We start from the raw sequence: 17,545 nt of genomic DNA on the forward strand, positions 1-17,545 counted from the left end.
TCTCAGGCTGTCCAGCAGAAGCTGAATGGGTGAAGCAAGAGCCTTTGTTTGAGTCTGTGTACATAGTGCTAAACTATAATTTTACTTTTGCATGTGAACCCGCTCACTGTGTTTACATCTCTCTCAAGTAAATACTGAACCTTCTGAACCTTATGTTTCTTTCAGCATGGCTCTTCCATTTACCCTTTAGGTTAAAATATCATTTGGCTGCTTTGCCATCTCCACTTTAATTTTACCAAATCAGACTGTTTTTAACATTCAACTCAGTAAAGTTCTAATGCTTGCTACAAACACCTTGCTACAAACATTACATGGCCCTGCACTTGACTCAATATTAAGTTACAATCCTGAGAGCATTGATGTGCTGCAGAGGAAGTGCAAACTTTACAGCTTTTTAGTCTACAAAGTATTTGAAGACCTCTTGGATTTTACACCAAAAGAAGAATTCTACCCATGGAAAATCCTCCCTCTTAGAACCACGATATACACCGCATAAAAACAATCAATAAATGATTGGATGACCTGCCAGCACTTCCGTCATAAGAACAAGAAACAAAGCCAGAAACACTTCTGAGCTCAGAGCTGGATAAAAGTACACACCCTCTCTTGCACCTGCATAAACTGTTCTGGATGCAAAAGCACTTATGGAAACGAACCCTTAACTTATTATTTTCAAAATGTTATAAGATGTTTACCATCCTCCTCTGTGGAAAACCCTTGAGACTGATAGTGAACCAGATGTGGGTCTGACTCATTTGGTTTGTGCCACTGAGGTTTTCCCACAGGCCTGCTAGATGGAGGACCCTGTGGTTGCTGCTGTGAAGCTGAAGTCCCAGGGGCTTCACTTGACCGTGCCACCATCCTAGACCTTTGAAGTGCCACGTTGTAATCCGGAGGTTTTCGGGCTGGGTGGGAAACTCCTTCAGCAAAGTCAGCAATAGGTATTCCTACATAACCAGGCGGGGTTGGTGGTGGTTCACGATAGCGGCCCTCTTTTCGAGCTGCAGTAAAATAGTGCATCATCAGCAATGATAATCATTTACATGTATTTGTTACAACTACTATCTATGCCTGTACTTAGTTCTATTATGTCATAATCCTGGTAGCTCTGATGTGCTTCCAAGGGAGTTGAACAACTTGGCATTAAAAACAACCACAGTATGGACATGAGGCAGCCCAAAAGTAAAGGCATTTACATTTCACTGAGTCCAAATGAGAGTTGAGCACATTCTTAAAGCTTTCCCATTCAAATCAATGGAATCTAAAAGTGCTTAATCCTGGCTGGATTATACAGGCACATCCATACCAAATACCTATACACCTACATATTAATTTTATATATATTATGCAATTAAAAACATGGACATAAGCAAAGCTACAAAGAAAAAGAACAAGTGAAATAGAAGATAACTAATACAAAACCTGAGCCAATTATAGAAAGCAGCTTGTGATAACACTTAAATTATGTATATAGGGCATGGTGACATCTTGAAAAAGAATCTCAAACTTAGATTTGTAAAGAACACAGTTGATACAAAGACACTGTGAAGCATAGACAATATATGACTGTGCTTTCATCTTCTAGCAAAAAAAAGAGAGAAATAGCACTAAACCACTTTGCATATTGAAGTATATACAGTTCTCTCACTTGAGGTGATATTCTGACAAGATTCATGTTTTGCCTAATTCTCTCAGCATAGTTAAATAAAAATAAAAAGTATTTATAGCTCAAATAATAAAGCACATATATTGTGCTCAGGTTCGGAGTTCTGTACTCCTTCCTTATGCATCATTAATATACTTTTAAATGCCTATATTGTCTTTCCAAAAAGAAGTTATCCAAGATGGTTCACAAAACAACATAAAGAATAAATACATGAATTAGCTGTAATAAGTGAGAAGGAATCTTAAAATCCAGGAAGTAAAATATTTAAGATAAGCCAAAGAAATGTGCTCCCTATTATGGGGGGGGGGGGGGCATGGCGAAAATACTCAACGACTTAAAAGTGAGGGCAGGAAGATCATTATGTGATCATGTAATTGTGTAGCCCAGGGATGTGAATTTCAGGACAAGGGACTAAATGCAGTCCTTTGGACCACTCTAGTCAACCCTTGGCCACACACCTCACTGGTTCTGCTCCATACCCATCCTCTGAGTGCCTTTGCCTGGTTGGAATATGAACTGTGATAATGTTTGTCGCTTGCCAAAATGGAGAATGGAGAGAAATCTCTCTGTCTGCATCTGCATGCATACATGTTTGTGTAAAAATGAAGTAGCCACTGTCGTTGATTACTGAATCATTTTGGGTTGTGCATATAGCTGATGAGTGCTCAAAACGTCAGAGAGAAAGAATAGTGTGAAGTCAAGGGATTACCCATGAAGAATATATCCCAGGGACCGCCAGTCTGTTTAGACAGTGTCAGGGGGACATTTCCCCTTTCCCATATATCTGTTGAAGGTTGTGGGGTTCCCCTTGTCACTCTACACACCAGAATCTGTGACATATACAAACTGGCAGAAAAAAGTGTGCTGTCAGGAAAGAAACATAGGAAACAGCCTGCATTTCCTAAGGCAGGTTATTTGCCCATCCAGTTCAGTTTTATTGCTAACTGGCAGCAGCTCTCCAGGGTTTCAGACAGGAGTCTTTTGTCAGCCCAGAAGATGCCGACAACTGAACCTGGACCTTTTGCATGCAATGCAGTGCTCCACTCCAGATCTACAGCCCTTTCCCATTTATATCCTGAAATCCTATAGCAAGATTTATTCAAATCCTTTCACCTCCTGCTCTCTAACACCAGCATCTTCACCTTTTTATATCCCTAGACATTTTAAATCTGCATTAGTGATTAAAGCATAGTAGAAAATTGTGCTAAACCACAAATTGCAGTTGTTCCTGATGGAGGTATAGGGCAGAGCACACTAGGGCTATATTATTGACATACACACAGAAAGAAAACTGAACCCCCATATTATAAGACATTGGCCTAAGCATATTAACAAACTAGAAAGGAAAAGAAAACCAGAGTTTATGTTAATGACTGAAATGTGGGCAGTTCTGAGGCAAGATAAAAAAAAAATTAACTAAAAAATAACAATGGAATATCTGCAGGAGGAAGCATCACTTCAGCACAAAAGGCTTTACTGAAAAAGCAAAACAAAAGTTAAGACTATGAGCTGGCTATATGTTTTGCTTAAAAAAAGATTAAGGAAAAATATTTGTAAAATAAATTCATATTTATAGCAAATATGTAGGATACTTTGTGGTAGACAAAGGTAAACTTACCAATAAGACCCTTTGTATTACTTGTTGACACAGCTATATGAGCTGGCATGGGAACTGGCTTTGAATCCTCTGCTGTCATAGATGTTATGCTACTGGTTTCAGCTTCAATTGACACATCCTTCCCACCCCTCCGTTTTATGGTACCTGTATCACCTTCAGAGTCCTCTCCCCAGTAGCCTGTGGAGGATGCCCAGCTTGCTCTGGACTGTGCTTGATCAAGGCCCTCCCTACCTTGACTCTGCCTGCCATACTTTGTGCCATGATCGGAGAACATCATCGGGTCCATGTGGCTGCCTGAGGCCCACAGTCCTGCCCCATCGCCTGAACTATCGAAATGAGCATGTCCAAAAGGAAGAATCTCCCAACTTCGCTGGTGCTGTATTGTCTGTATGTTGTCATGGGAACCACTTGAACAAGAAGTCCAGCTGCCACGGCCACTATCCGCTGCATCAAGTGATGCTCGATCTCCCTGATCCTGTGACAGCTCCTCAGTGCTAGGAGAAGCAAGCATGGTTGCCCCAGCATACAAGCCTCTGTTCTCTGACAGTGGTGGGTAGTAGCTAGAAGAACACAGGAACAAAATAATTAATAGGCATAAAGCAACAATGTTGCCACTAGCAATTAGAATATCAAACAGCAGTAACAATTTGCACACAGCTTTTTGTTCAATTTGTAGTACAGATCAGTTAACTCTAAAGACTGTGCTCAAATTCACATGCTTCAATAGCTGCCAAATATACATCTAATGAAATTATTGTGATACTTGTGCACCAACTGAACACTAGATCAGAAGTGTCATTGGGTGTTTTTCAAAGATTTTTCAAATTGTGAATCTGGTAAGAGTATTAGGAGCATGCATTTTCCCCATTCGTCCCCTATTATCTCTTGGAGATGCAGATATATCATCTAATACTTATCAAAATAATTGGGGAAAAGATTTAGGACATTAGTCACTAAACACTGTCTGGAATTGGATATGACAAAATGTCCCTCAACAAAAAATCAATGCACATTTAAATGAAACTTTTGACAAGTTCATTTTTCATTGGTGCTTAGAGGTCTCTTGGTGTCTTAAATGGTGAATTTAGCCCTTTAATATTGGGTGAAAGAATTTGCATTGTATTCATTCTGTGGTAGTTTAAACACAACTTTTCCCAAATATTGATTCCTTAATTTTGAGAATTATATAAATGTAGTCCCCAGCACTAACATTTTCTATTTAACATACTAATTTGCACTGTCACCTCCTCTCTCCTTTTTTTCCCTTATTGACAATAATTTACTTTTCTTTGTTCTTCTTGATGCAGTGCTTCTCTAGTCCCACTTGCTGATTCAAGTTATATTTATTATCTTCATTATTCTGTTTTTATATTTGATAAGTTTGAGTGTTTGTCCTTTCCAGTATCTGAACTAAATATTCCTTCCATGTTGTTTCTTTTGATTAGCTAATGTTTTAACCACAGTTTCTTATTCAACAAGATAAGTAGTTTAAATGAGGTCCCCCATTGATATATTGTTAATTTTTGCCTAAGCAGTAGTGTGAGAAACTTGAATTCCATGATTTTACTTGAAATATCTGGGTGCATATTAGCTAGGATTTTAAACAGATTTCCAATTAAAATAAATGTCTCTCCTATCCTGTAAGTTGCAGCTTCTTTTAAACTAATAAATGTAACCGAGATTTCTCTCAAGCATTCACTAAACACCAACTCAAAAACTTGGGACCATTCTACTTTTAGATCCTATTCTAAAAGACGCCTCAGTCCAAGCTGATGCTGATCAAAGTTTGTCCAAATGTATATAATTACACAAGCGTTCTTTTAGGAAGTCTACTAGGTTTGCCCTCTCCATTCCTTCTGGAAGACCCCTACATTTTAAAATAAATAACAGGATATTTTGGAAAGATCGGGCCAAGAAAGCATTATGCTTTATGGGACACAGGTTTGCAGTGTTTTGCTTTTCCTTTAAAGGCAGAGTCACTCAAGTGATGCCTTGTAACAGAATACATGTTCCTAAAATCTGCTCATGAGAGAAAAAGCATCTACAGCTCTAGAGTAGGCTTTTGATAAATGTAATTACACTGACATGTACTACCTACCCTATGCTGTACTGATCTGGTTCAATTATGGCTCTTCGGTCAATCCTGCCCACTCCAAGGTTAGTTTCCACAATGCTGACAGAGTGCCTCTGCCTCCTATCATCATGTAGTGATACCGGCATAGAGTCAAATGAAGAATTGCTGACAATGCTGGATCTGGAAGAAATTTCACTGTGACCAGAGTCTGAAAAGTTATCCACGGTACCACTGGGAGCCAGAGTATAACCTGTACACGGAAGAGTGATTATAATAATTTTCATTATAAAATTTTCAGCATTTGTATAATTTGTATTCAAATTATGCAGCCCCTGTACCAAAATTACTTTTTAAATTGTTGTTGTTGTTTTAAATCTGAAAACAAATAATTTATAAGGGGGTATTTATAGTTTCATCTTATTTTTAAGATAGAGAATCTGGGGGGAGAAAACATTAACTGATGATAATTTAAATATCAAAAAAAAAAATTACTTGCAGTTTCAATATCTAACTAACATGATTCAAATGGGTTCTACACTGTATGCCTTTGCCATCCATTGGGATAGAATCTGAATAGAGAAAACCAACCGTATCCCTGGACAAAGCCCACAGCAATCCAATTATAGGAATCTAATTTTGCTTAAACTGAAATAAATTTGGGGGATGGGGCGTGCTGCCACACATATGAACAATAGTAAACATGCTTGGTTCCACAGCCAGGATTGATGCATATGGGAAACATAAATGTGGTCTCATTTGTAGAGGAAGCTTCATCATAATTCCAAAAAGAAAATATTTTGCATGAAGATTTTTATTCCACACAAATTGTCTTCATCGTGATTTCTACCCATTTCTACCCATCCTTGATACTGTGGGAGGCTGCACACATGAATGGTTTCAGCAAACAGGGGTGAACAACTAATAATAACAACTAATAACATTATGGTTCTTGGCACTTGGATATGGGGATCATTAGGCTGCTTTATCTCCTTCCCCAACTGCATCTGAGAAGGCAGGAACATAGGAAGCTGGTTGTGCTGAGTTAGGCTGCGGGTTCATTTAGCTCAGTATGCCTGCACTCAGTATTGACTTGTACTCAGTATTGACTTGCATCAGGATTTCTGACAGAAAATGTTCTGGCTTGCATACTTAGAATGTGACAACTTTGTGCTTTTAGGAAATGTCTGCCATGCTAAACCACAACTGACTACATATTTGGCATCTTAATAGGTTTAAACAGTTATCACTAACAATTACAAGAGAGGTGAACTTGTGAGAGGTGAGGAGTATTTAGACCCTGGCATACTTTTCCTTGGAGAGCTCTGTGGCGAGGTGGGAGGAGAAGATAACTGTGAAGACGCATTTGAAATTGTGTCCTCTGCTTGTTTCTTATGACGATCCAAGCTTCCCTCTTCAGAGAGTGAAAGAATTTTCTTTAAAGCTTGTGGAGAGTTTATGCCTTCAATAAAGAAGAAGTAACACATCTGATATAAATGCACACACTTTTTCTTGCATATTCAAATGAGGCCATTCCATGGACCACTGATACTACCATTACTATGATATTTTAGCCCACCCTTCTTTTGCAGATCTGAGGGCAGTGTACATTACACACCCACATTTATTATCACAACCCCCCAGTAAGGTTATGCTGAGAGAATATGCTTAATGGGGATTTCAATCTAAGTCACTCCAGTCACTCTCCACACCAACGTACAATTTATTCTAAGAAAATTATATGCAATTAATAAAAACAAATTTAAACATAACTATTCAGCCCAAGAAAAATGTAGATTAGACCAATGTTTCTGTTTTACATTCACTTGGAAAATGTGGTTGGTTCTTAGTTCTCAGCCATTCATGGAAAAAGATTGACTACAGCTAGTATCCCAGGTTATCCCCTCCCTCAGGCCTGCAACTGAGACAGAAACCTGCAGCTTAAACATGTCTGAAGCGCCATTAAATTTAGAAGGTAAATGGCTACTTCACTGATTCCATGGTATTATATATATATATAAAACCTATGTCTTCAAAGTAAGTATAAATGAAAAATAGAGTTAAAGATAGACTCAAAAGACATTGATCACTAGATCAGGAACCATGGTTAAAATTGGATAGTTGTAAAAATGTGCAGTGGATGTCATCCACTTCAGAGTGCTGTCAAGACTGGGCTTGCATTAGCAGGCCCCAACATAGGAAGAAGAGGAAGATTGGTGGGGACTAGAGTCAGAGGTGGGGGATGAGGGGCTCTCTAGCAACTGTCAGCTCCCTTAGCGCACTACAGTTCCCAGGATTCTTTGGGGGAGGAATGACTTTTTAAAGTGGGATGATACTGTGTTAAATGCAAACTACAGATGAGACTTTCGTGTGATCTCTTAACATTGATTCTGTTACACTTTTTAACTGAACCTTCCATTTCCAAAACACAACAGTAATAACAATGTATTAGAACCTGTGTTTTCCCCACCTTTGTTTGCAGTTGCTCAAGATGCATACCTGTCATTTGTGAAAATACAATCCTGAAACATGGAACTTCCGCCAGTAATTTGAAAACATTGTGGGTTTTTTAATGCTCTTGAGAATTTGTTTAACCATTTTTAACATAAAATTGTTTTTCTACTGAACAGAACAATCCGCAATACTTACCAAAGGGTGGAAGGTCTTTGACTGGTACTTTCTTACGAGAGGGATAAAGTGATACAGCAGGAACCTGCAGTGCTTGGTTTGCTTTGTGCTGCTGTTGCTGCTGCACTTTCTGCTGGATACCTGACCTATGTGCGACTGGGGATGTTTCAGGTTTTCCAGACCGTTTTTCCCCTGGAGTCTTGGGTACTTTAAATAAAAAGTAGAATTAAGATTACAGTTAAGACTACCTCAAGAGTACTTGATTTTATATTAAACGGTGTCTGGAAGAATGATAAATGATGGAAAAGAGATATCCTCTCTTGGTTGAAAAACCTTTGAATTTTTTAGTCCTCTCATTCAGCTATAATATACTACCACAAACTATAGTAAAATGATGCCCTAATCAGCAGTTGGAGAGCCAATTAGGTAATGTATGCCATTTAAGAAACAAGTACCACATATGCCAACTGTAATATTGTCTACAATTTGCAATGGCATGGAATAACTTGTTTTCTAGCGATCAGCTTGATTAGAAACACATACTTCTCTCAATGATGCTGTGGCCAAGCCTAAGCCTGAGGGACAGTTAAGCTGTAGGCTAAATAAAGATAAATTAACAGCTCATTTGCCATGACTGAGGTGCACACCCAACTAAGAAAAATGCTCACATGTATTGCTGGCTGGTTCACATTGTAGAGAGAGTGCCTGAAGGCTCTCTTCATCCATTTCCAGATCCAAATTGGAGAGATACTGCTTGACTTTCCGAGCCATCTGAGCATCTTCATATAGCTTTTTGGCATTGAGGAAGGAGCTGCGGCGGACCCGCTTTTTATGTCCACCTGTTTGTGCAACATCAAGGACTGCTGCATTTGTACTGCCTTGACTGAGAGACCTGGGGTGAAAAGAGACAAGATGACATGTAACTTAGCTCATCGCTGCATCCTTCAATGACTTGAAACATGCAAAGGTCTGCATGAATGTCAGTCTATGGTCAAAGCTTACATGCCTCATTCAAGTAAGTCATACAGCTACAATAGGAAAAGGATAAAAATAAAGAACAACAATCAGTTGCAATTGTGAATATGGATTCATTAAAGTCAGCCCCTGAGAATTACTCTGCTCCAAGTATGAAATTCCATGTCATTGGGGAAATGGTTAAACTCTCTCCCAGTAGCCTTGAGTATTACAAGGACAGAAATATTAAGGCAGGCTCATGCAGCAAGGTGTCTCAGACCAGTAAACAGTGGTCAAGCCTCCTGAAACTCAAAATCCACTACTCTCAAAATCAGGCAGGAAATGTCCACTTTGTACTTTTCAGGTGCCTCTATTAAAACATTTAATTCCATCTGCAATGTGCCAAAAAGTCTACTGCATTTTCATTCCCCACTTCCCTCGCCTTAAATAGGACTTCATGTTAAATAAAAACGTTCAATTAGTTAATGAGGAAGCATGCAAATTTGGATGTGTTTATGTATGGGAGCTATTTTGCTTCTAATATGTTAACAGCAATAATGAAGGCTGGTTTGTAGAAAGAAAATTTAGTTAGTTGAGCTGTTAAAAATCACAACATTGGAATAAAATTTGTGGATTTGGATGGTTCTATTAACTTGTGTGGCGTGTAAATTTACTGCTTATTTTTATCTGAACCACCATCATGTAACCCCATTTTGGTATACTCTTCCCATTGAGACTGGTTACGTATGTACATATGTTAGGGATAATGCAAGCTGAGAGGCTAATCTGCATAACAGCCAGCCATTGTGCACATTCATGACTCATGGAGAATGTGCACCTCAACTGTCCATAAAGATAAAATTGTGCATATTTCCTGGCCCATACGCATACTCTCAAAAACATGATAATTTTTCTCAGCATCTCAGCATCATTTTTTACATTCTTTGAGCAATATGCATGTTATCCTGTCACTAGATATACTCTACAATAGTATGTCCTCTTTTCCATGCCGCTCAGCTGTTCTGCACAACCAACTGACTCTGGCATCTCTTCTCCACAACCCAGCTGTTTCCCCACTGTTCAGCGATGTTAATGGATACATGGGAGGTGAGTGTATGCAAATGGACTGGGAGCTGAGGGGTGTATGTGTTAATTCATTCACACAGAAGTTCCCAGTGTCTTTATGCGGGATGGAAAGACAGGTAGAAGTAGAGGGGTGTGTGTGTGTGTGTGTGTGTGTGTGTGAGAGAGAGAGAGAGAGAGAGAGAGAGAGAGAGAACCACCCACACTTTATTCCTTACACCTTACACTCTTATGCATCCAAACACATATATTGTTGTATGTATGTATGTATGTAGTGCTTGTGTTGGAACAGTGTCCCCTGTGAATTCTGTGTGAATATTCCCAAAGAATGTGGGGGAAAACCTGTCATGATATGCACATTCCTTGAGGTCTGCTAGAGAATATGTATACTTGCTGGATAATGTACAAAATGTTGTTGAGATATGCTCAGTCCTTAAGACCACATAGAAAATTCTTTTGCATGGACAAATTATGTCCACTCAACTCACATTATCCCTAACATATATGAGGCAATTTTATGAATTCTAGATCAAACCAATGAATCTCACTGCTTTGCACTTCTTTAACGTTTCACAGCTCTTGGGTTTATAACCTCAAGCAAAAGCAGCACTGGATTAAATCTGATGCAGGTACAGAAGGGTTAACAAAAGGAGGAAAATGCCAGAGCACCAGAAAATTAAGGGAAGCAGGTAGGAAACAATGCAGATTTTCAGAAAAAGAAGTTTGTCTGTATGTGTTCTCTCCAACCACTTACCCCAAACTCCTCCACTTCTTCTTCCTGCAAGTGAGAGCCATGAGTATTGAAGCATGGATTTAAGGAAGAGACAGAGAGATTATAAGCTCAGAAAGAAAGGATCAGACTTCAGGACAAGCAGTACCAGAAAGCCCAGAACAGCCTTCTCTCAGTCAGTCAGCATAATACATTAAATAGGTGTCTATAGAGTGCCCATAAGATTAAAGCTCATTTCACACTAAACTGAATTCATCTTGGATTACTTACACCTTTAGCGTAAAATAGTGTTCTAAAATCTGGAGTGAATTTTGTTTCTATCCTCTTTCTGCTTTTCAGCTTTCACATAATATAATTTCCTTTTAAAACATTTATTCATTCAATATGCATTTCCTATACATTGAACCAAAGGGGTTATTTTAACTATCCCAAATGATTCAATGCAAACTCTGCTTATATCTATTTTATCTAAGTAAGAATAAGACTAGTGATTAAATATCTATTATTTCTCTTGTTCTCCATGACCTTTAAACAATGAACGTAACATAATTACGCAATGACAGGAAGAGCCATTTCCATCCGTACTGCCTTTTCCTGATGGGGGCATTTGATTGGTTGCAACACTTACCCACCCCTGTGAATCAGTTAATTTGCACAACATTATAATTACAGACCAGACAAGAGGGGGAAATGTATTACTTGAATATTTCTTAAAACTCAAAACTTGCAAAACAATGGCTTCAGGGCTTCAGTCTAGCAAGTGTATGCGTCATAATTATTATAATAGTTCAAGTTATACTATGAGCTGTCTGAAGCAGTCTTCAACACTGAACTCTTGAACTGCTTTTCTTGTTAATTGCTTTTTGGGGAAAGGGCTGTAGCTCAGTGGTAGATCATCTGCTTTGCATGCAGAAAGCCCCAGGTTCAATCCTTGGCCTTGACAGGCAGGGTTGGGAAAAGAGCCCTGCCTAAAATACTGGACAGCCACTGCTGGTCAGCATAGGAAGTTCTAAGCTTGATAGACCAATGGTCTGACTCAGTATAAGGCAGCCTCCTGTGTGTTCATATGAGTTTAAAAGGAAACATGGTGATCTTATTTAGAACTCACTATTGGCACAAAAGCCCAAATAACTTGTAATGCAAGAACAAAATACATATCTAAGATCAAAACAAATCTCATGTATGTTTGTGTTTGAATTCATTTGTGTTAGCAGTATATTTGTAATAGTAGAATATCCTTCATGAATGCACATATGTAGAAATCAAACAAAACCATTGTAAGAAAAAGTGTTGCATAGAATGGTGAGGAAGAATCAAATTCTGCGTAAAAAGCAAGCAGGGTCTACTTGCTATGATTGGGCAATGCTCATTTGTCATGAACTTTAGGAAGCTTGGCGTAGATATCAAGAGGACAACACAGATGAAAGGTGTTACTCATCTTGATGAAAAGACAACTGCTTACTTTCAGGCTGATATATAAAGAGAATATCTGATTGCTGTCAAATAACTTGCAGCTAATTAGCTGGAGAAATAAAGACAATTCTATGTCTTACCCTTGTTCTCTGAATGCAAGCATTAAACACTAGCCAAGTTTAAAGTATGTATCTGTAACACAAGACAATCTTAGCTCAATGGTTTTTATTTCACACTTCAAGTGCGTTAGTCTTTGGTCAAAAGAACTCACCTAGTCCTGAACATTAAAGCAGGATCCATGTTAACAGAAGCCATTCGACCCACATGGCGAATCTCTTTTGCGATCATTCGTAATTTCTCAAAATTGACCAAACCTTCCACTTTGGAATCATTTCCTACATTGCCAAAAGAATGATAGGAAATAACTATAGTACTCTGCAATTGGTCAGTGAAAGTAAAAACATAGGTGTTGCCATCACCAAAGAGTCAATACAGAAAAAACACTTGCAACATTTACCTTCATGGAGGAATGTAAGGTCCTTTTTGATTACAGGGAACAATGGAATAATAGGAGGCTGTAGATTTTGGCTATTCAGGACATTGCGATATTTTGCCATGTTCCTAGATGGATCAAATAAATCCTGAAGATCTTGAAACAATTTTTCATATTTGCTTGGAAGTTTTTCCCAAGTAGTTCGTAGTCTTGCAACTGGAGCTAAGTTTAGGCCACTAAAGAATGAATTTTAAAAGATGTTGGGGGTTTTAATCTCTATTCAAAATGACACCTGCATTTGCAGCATCACAAACATATGTTCCTGTATACAATCTTCTGAAGTAAAACTAAATGCATATCATATCATATCATATTTAGCAACGGACAAATGTAGACACTGGTAAACAAAAACACTGCTTTCAGAGATTATGCACCATAAAATTGTAGGTCTTTTCTGAACTGCAATGTTCAAGCAATATTTGTGAGTTGAAGAATCATCAAAAGATTATGGTAGCAGTGGTATGGCTTTCCTGTCTTACCAAAAGTGTTCTCAGATCTATTACAACATTGCTTTCCAAACACTGTTGGAGCAACAGACACTTCTATAAACAAGGACCATTTTTAGTACAAAGATGTGGCTATGATGATCAGTAAGTGTTTGTTACTGCCAGATGGAAGTATTGTAATGAGTAATACAGTAAAGTCTATTCAGAAACTGCAGCTGTAAAATGCTGTGAGTCATTCCCTTAGTATACTAGCAAAAGAAGCATGTTATTACCAGAGGTTTAGAAGAGACATAACCAGCTCATTTGGATGCACTGGTGATATTGATTATAAAAGCCCTCTGTTGTCCGAGACATAGATATCTGACATTCAGCCTTGCTTTCCATAGTCAGTTGAAATGGTCAACAAAAATGTCTGAATTCAGTGATCCTAATGTTAAATGTTTTAGAGCTGCAAACAATTTTTTACAGAGGCCACCAACTGTCAAATCTACTTTTCTCTCTCAGATGCCCTAATCTTGCTGCCCTTCACAACAAGTATTAGTTTCCCTTTTCATTAATTATTTTTATCTGGAGCACTGGTGCCTGAGATTACTGACCACCTTTGATCCCCAAATCAAGTTTCATCAAGTATATTAGCAGAATAAGTTACAGTAATTTAACACAGAGGCATGAAATTTAACAAGGCATGAAAGTGACCAGTATCAAATCCAGGCAGACAATGTAACTTATTTTACTTCATTTGAGTTGATTAAAAGAATTCCTGGCTTGGAACTCTATCAATAATGCCCCCAAATCACAGTGTTCCATGCCCAGTCTTTTCTAAATTGATGCTAAATATAACTTTCCAAAATCACTGTCACCCATAGTGAAAAGCCAAAGGAGCATCAGCACTGTAAGAAAAGTGGGCATCCTGACTGTACTGATTAAAAATCCCTATCTTGCCTATGTTCACGTATCAGACTACAGGAAGGTTTAGTAGAAATGGCATGAAGTTGTAGAGTGAGGAGTGCTTGAGAGAGGGATTCGGTCTGTGAGGGGGATTCTGTCAGGGGAGTTCGTTCTGACAGGTGGTAGAGCTGAGGAGAGCCGAGAACTCTCAATATATGCTGTAAGGTTCTGAATCGCAGAACACTGTTAAAATAGAAAAGGCACAGTCTCCCACGGTGTTTACAGGAAAAAGGGTCCTCAGAAGGAATACTCTGACATGAAAGGGCAGTAGTGATTCCCAGGCCAAAGAGGATTTGGGGGTCTGTAAGGAAACAGTCCAGTTAAAATCCTAAATTCCTGAAGTGTGTGTGGAAAAGTCTGATCTATGAAAGATGTGTAAAAGAAAGTAACCTTAAGCCTGAACAGCATACAGCCTATAACTTGAAACAGTATACATTTTAATAAAAAGCAACAGCACTGTGCCCAATAACCTCACAGTTTGATACATTTCTGTGGAAGAAAAAGAACCAAAAACTCCTTGTTTACATCTGTTATAATAAAGTTTGTTTGCAACCTGTTTTCCCCAAAGAAAAACCCACTGTCGCTCGTGATTCATTCTCTTTTGGGGGAATTCACCTGAGGGAAGGGAAACTGAGGGCTGGCACAGCGGTGCCAGGGAGGGAGAGTGCTGTTGCGTAATCCCAGAAGTCCCTCTACATCGCCTGCTAGTTGCAAATGGTAATATGTCAAGACCAATGCTATCAATACTTGCTGAAAATACTAATAAATGCAACAAAGCAAAGGTTTCCTTATCAAGGAAGCCTTCAAATACAGTCTAGGGATTGCAATTGCATTCAAAAGCTGAATAGCAGGCTCACATGAGGCCTAAACAACAACAACCAAATGTGCTTCATACAAAGTGACAATCCGTTTTGAAACGACCCTTTCAAAAGGAAGGTAACTGGAAAATTCAGAAGTGTACTTTTTGTGGGGGTAGGAAGGAGGAGAACCAAAGATTTAAGGCTGCCTTGTACCACCAACAGTCTAACAATTAGCTTCTACTGCATTAAGTTTAAAACCTGTGTAACCTATAACTGGGATTTTGCATGCCAACATGCAAACCTTTTAAATAATACTAAATGAATTGGATTCATACAGGACTGTGTGCAGTCTTTCACACATAAAACATACTCCATGGTTGCATACTAAGTGGAAACAGAGATAGATAAATGACTTCTTTTGTAATTTTGCTTTTTCCAAGTCTGTTCCAAAGGATATTTTGATTTCTAGAGATAACAAATGCTTATAAAAATGACAAACACAACAAAGACTAATACATTTATAATGACACACGTGATCATGGAGCAGAGTCTACTTTCATCAGATATATCATTATGATGTTAGCAATGACAAGCTTGCAATGCTAATTTAAACAGCTTTTCATGGAAGAATCCTCTAGCCTTTCAACCAGTCTTGCTCTTTTTGGATTAGGATTTTGTCTAAAGCTGCTGCTGAGGACTGTTAAGTTAATGAAATACGACTATTGTAGTATTGAATTACTAATTCATAAAACAGTAAAATGTACACATAGTATTTTTCTTAAAATTTAGTATCATCATTATGAAGCATCTATTTACACTTTACTTCTTATAAACTGTATGCAAAATCATTGGGGGGGGTGATCTAGTCTTGTTTACCTTATTATTGCAAACATGGAGTTGAAGTTCTTGCATTCCCTGCAGTGCAATGCTATCTTAATGAAGTGCTTAATTATCTTCATCCTTTTCAGCTGGTTGGTTTCTCGCAGAATCTCAGATGCCACCCAAAAGGTTTCTTGGTTTATTACTTCTTCAAACTTTTTCAAGTTAGTACAGCTAGACTTAGATTTCAGTTTAAACAAGTCATCTATGTATTCTGTAGGTTCAATGTTACGGAACAGTTCAAAGTTACGCATAGAGAGTTGGGTTGCCACCTCAACAGTACTGAGTTGCAATAAAGAAATTTGACTCTCTCTCAGCAATTCCTGAGCATCTTCATCTGAACACAAGGTTTCTGTCTCCATGTTGTTCTTCAGATAATACCTGGGAGAGGGGGGAAGAGGGAATAAAGTTTTCTATAAATGAAAACACTAATAGTAATGGAAAGCAAAGGTAGCTTGTTTAGAATTTAAAAATCAGTATATTTAAGAAGTACATTCAATTATATTCTGAAATGGCAGATGATATACGAGTCTCACCTTCCACTAAGCTGTATTCTGTCAGCAAGCTTGGAAAGTTGATCTGGAAGCCTCCTCTGCTTGATTACTCCCTCTGGAGTGACTGAAACTTCACATAAAGAATATGCATCTGGGGTGGTGGTTAGAGCAAATTCTCGGATTGCTTGAATAACCACTTCCTTTGCAGTTGTGTCCTTACTGATCATAATGTAGCGGCTTTGTTGGTCTGCCTTAAAAACCCTCAGAACCTGGTCTGGTAAATCTGTAGGGAGGGGGGGGAAATCCTATTACAGCATATAAACCATATAATAGAGTAAAATTATTTATTTTTCAGTCAGTATCTGAATAGGAACAGATACACACTTAATTTTCTTTAGTTGCCATCTTGCTCCTGTGAAACTGTTCTAGTCACTATCCTTCTTTTGGATCATCATTCTTTTTTCTGCCAATGATCAGAAGTCATTTCCAAGCAAAGCAAAATGGATCAACATGCTGGCTTTGTGCCGTAAACGTTTATAAATTGCTAACCACAAAGTATATAATCAGTGCATTCAGCTTTGATACTACTGACTGCATACTGACATGCTACTAAATTGCAGTTTATTCTTAAATGAATGAATCTCAAGCTTGCCCCTCCCTCCATTCCAATGGGGACATGAAAATAGAAAATAGAAAATTACAAACTGTATTTTTTTATTAACCATAGTATACTGAACCAAGCCAACTTCAAATAGGAGAGGGCATGAGTGATTAAGTAACCTTCATTTTAAGTCATTATGAGCTCATAACCAAAGTATGCCTGCCTCAATAGTTGCCCTACAAGACACTCTAAATACTCATTAGTGTCTGTATGGCCCCAATTTTTTAGCTTGCTATATAATTTCCTGATGACTGGGTGGTGATGGACCTTTATTTCTTAGCGCTTATCAAATGTTATTGTTTCAAACTGAAAGAAAGGTGTCCAGGTCAACCAATAACTTTTAATGTTTCTTCAAAACTCTGTTTTTTGAAGTAATTATGTAAACAATCAAGAAAAGGTTGTGTCATCAGGTTTTTATCAGTTATTCATCTATCAACACAAAAAAATTCAGTTTCCTTCCTTTCCTTCCTCTTAAAATACTGTATACGTTGAGTGATTGACAATGGCAATCAAGAAAAATGAAACAATTCAAACAAGAAACAACAAAAGGGGAGAGGTTTATATTGGAGGTATAATGGATGCCATAAACAAGTTTATTTTT

General features: G+C 38.1%; 1 protein-coding gene and 1 long non-coding RNA gene across 8 annotated transcripts in view; one reads left to right on the forward strand and one right to left on the reverse strand.

Annotated features, from left to right (window-relative positions):
• The window catches only part of LOC308485767, a 29,724-nt gene extending 18,705 nt beyond the window's left edge, over positions 1-11,019 (forward strand). The window contains exons 2-5 of one of the 2 annotated variants that reach the window (XR_013990739.1): positions 8,716-8,998; positions 9,913-10,044; positions 10,597-10,709; positions 10,806-11,019. This is a non-coding gene — a long non-coding RNA (uncharacterized lncRNA). The remainder of the gene's footprint in view (positions 1-8,715; positions 8,999-9,912; positions 10,045-10,596; positions 10,710-10,805) is intronic. The other variant, XR_013990740.1, reaches the window with a different exon arrangement.
• Positions 1-17,545, reverse strand: part of RAPGEF2 (Rap guanine nucleotide exchange factor 2) — a 166,465-nt gene that overhangs the window by 3,917 nt on the left and 145,003 nt on the right. For 4 of the 6 annotated variants that reach the window (XM_081021663.1, XM_081021662.1, XM_081021667.1 and 1 more), the window contains 11 exons: positions 16,326-16,566; positions 15,787-16,170; positions 12,681-12,892; positions 12,435-12,558; positions 10,775-10,798; positions 8,652-8,875; positions 8,005-8,190; positions 6,665-6,817; positions 5,383-5,608; positions 3,285-3,844; positions 696-1,001 (listed from right to left, as the gene is read on the reverse strand). In XM_081021663.1, the coding sequence (XP_080877789.1) occupies positions 696-1,001; positions 3,285-3,844; positions 5,383-5,608; positions 6,665-6,817; positions 8,005-8,190; positions 8,652-8,875; positions 10,775-10,798; positions 12,435-12,558; positions 12,681-12,892; positions 15,787-16,170; positions 16,326-16,566 (2,640 nt within the window). The remainder of the gene's footprint in view (positions 1-695; positions 1,002-3,284; positions 3,845-5,382; positions 5,609-6,664; positions 6,818-8,004; positions 8,191-8,651; positions 8,876-10,774; positions 10,799-12,434; positions 12,559-12,680; positions 12,893-15,786; positions 16,171-16,325; positions 16,567-17,545) is intronic. The other 2 variants (XM_081021665.1, XM_081021664.1) reach the window with 2 other exon arrangements.

This window comes from Podarcis pityusensis, assembly GCF_964106645.2.
Source record: "Podarcis pityusensis genome assembly, chromosome: 9".
In the NCBI taxonomy this organism is placed as follows: Eukaryota; Metazoa; Chordata; class Lepidosauria; order Squamata; family Lacertidae; genus Podarcis; species Podarcis pityusensis.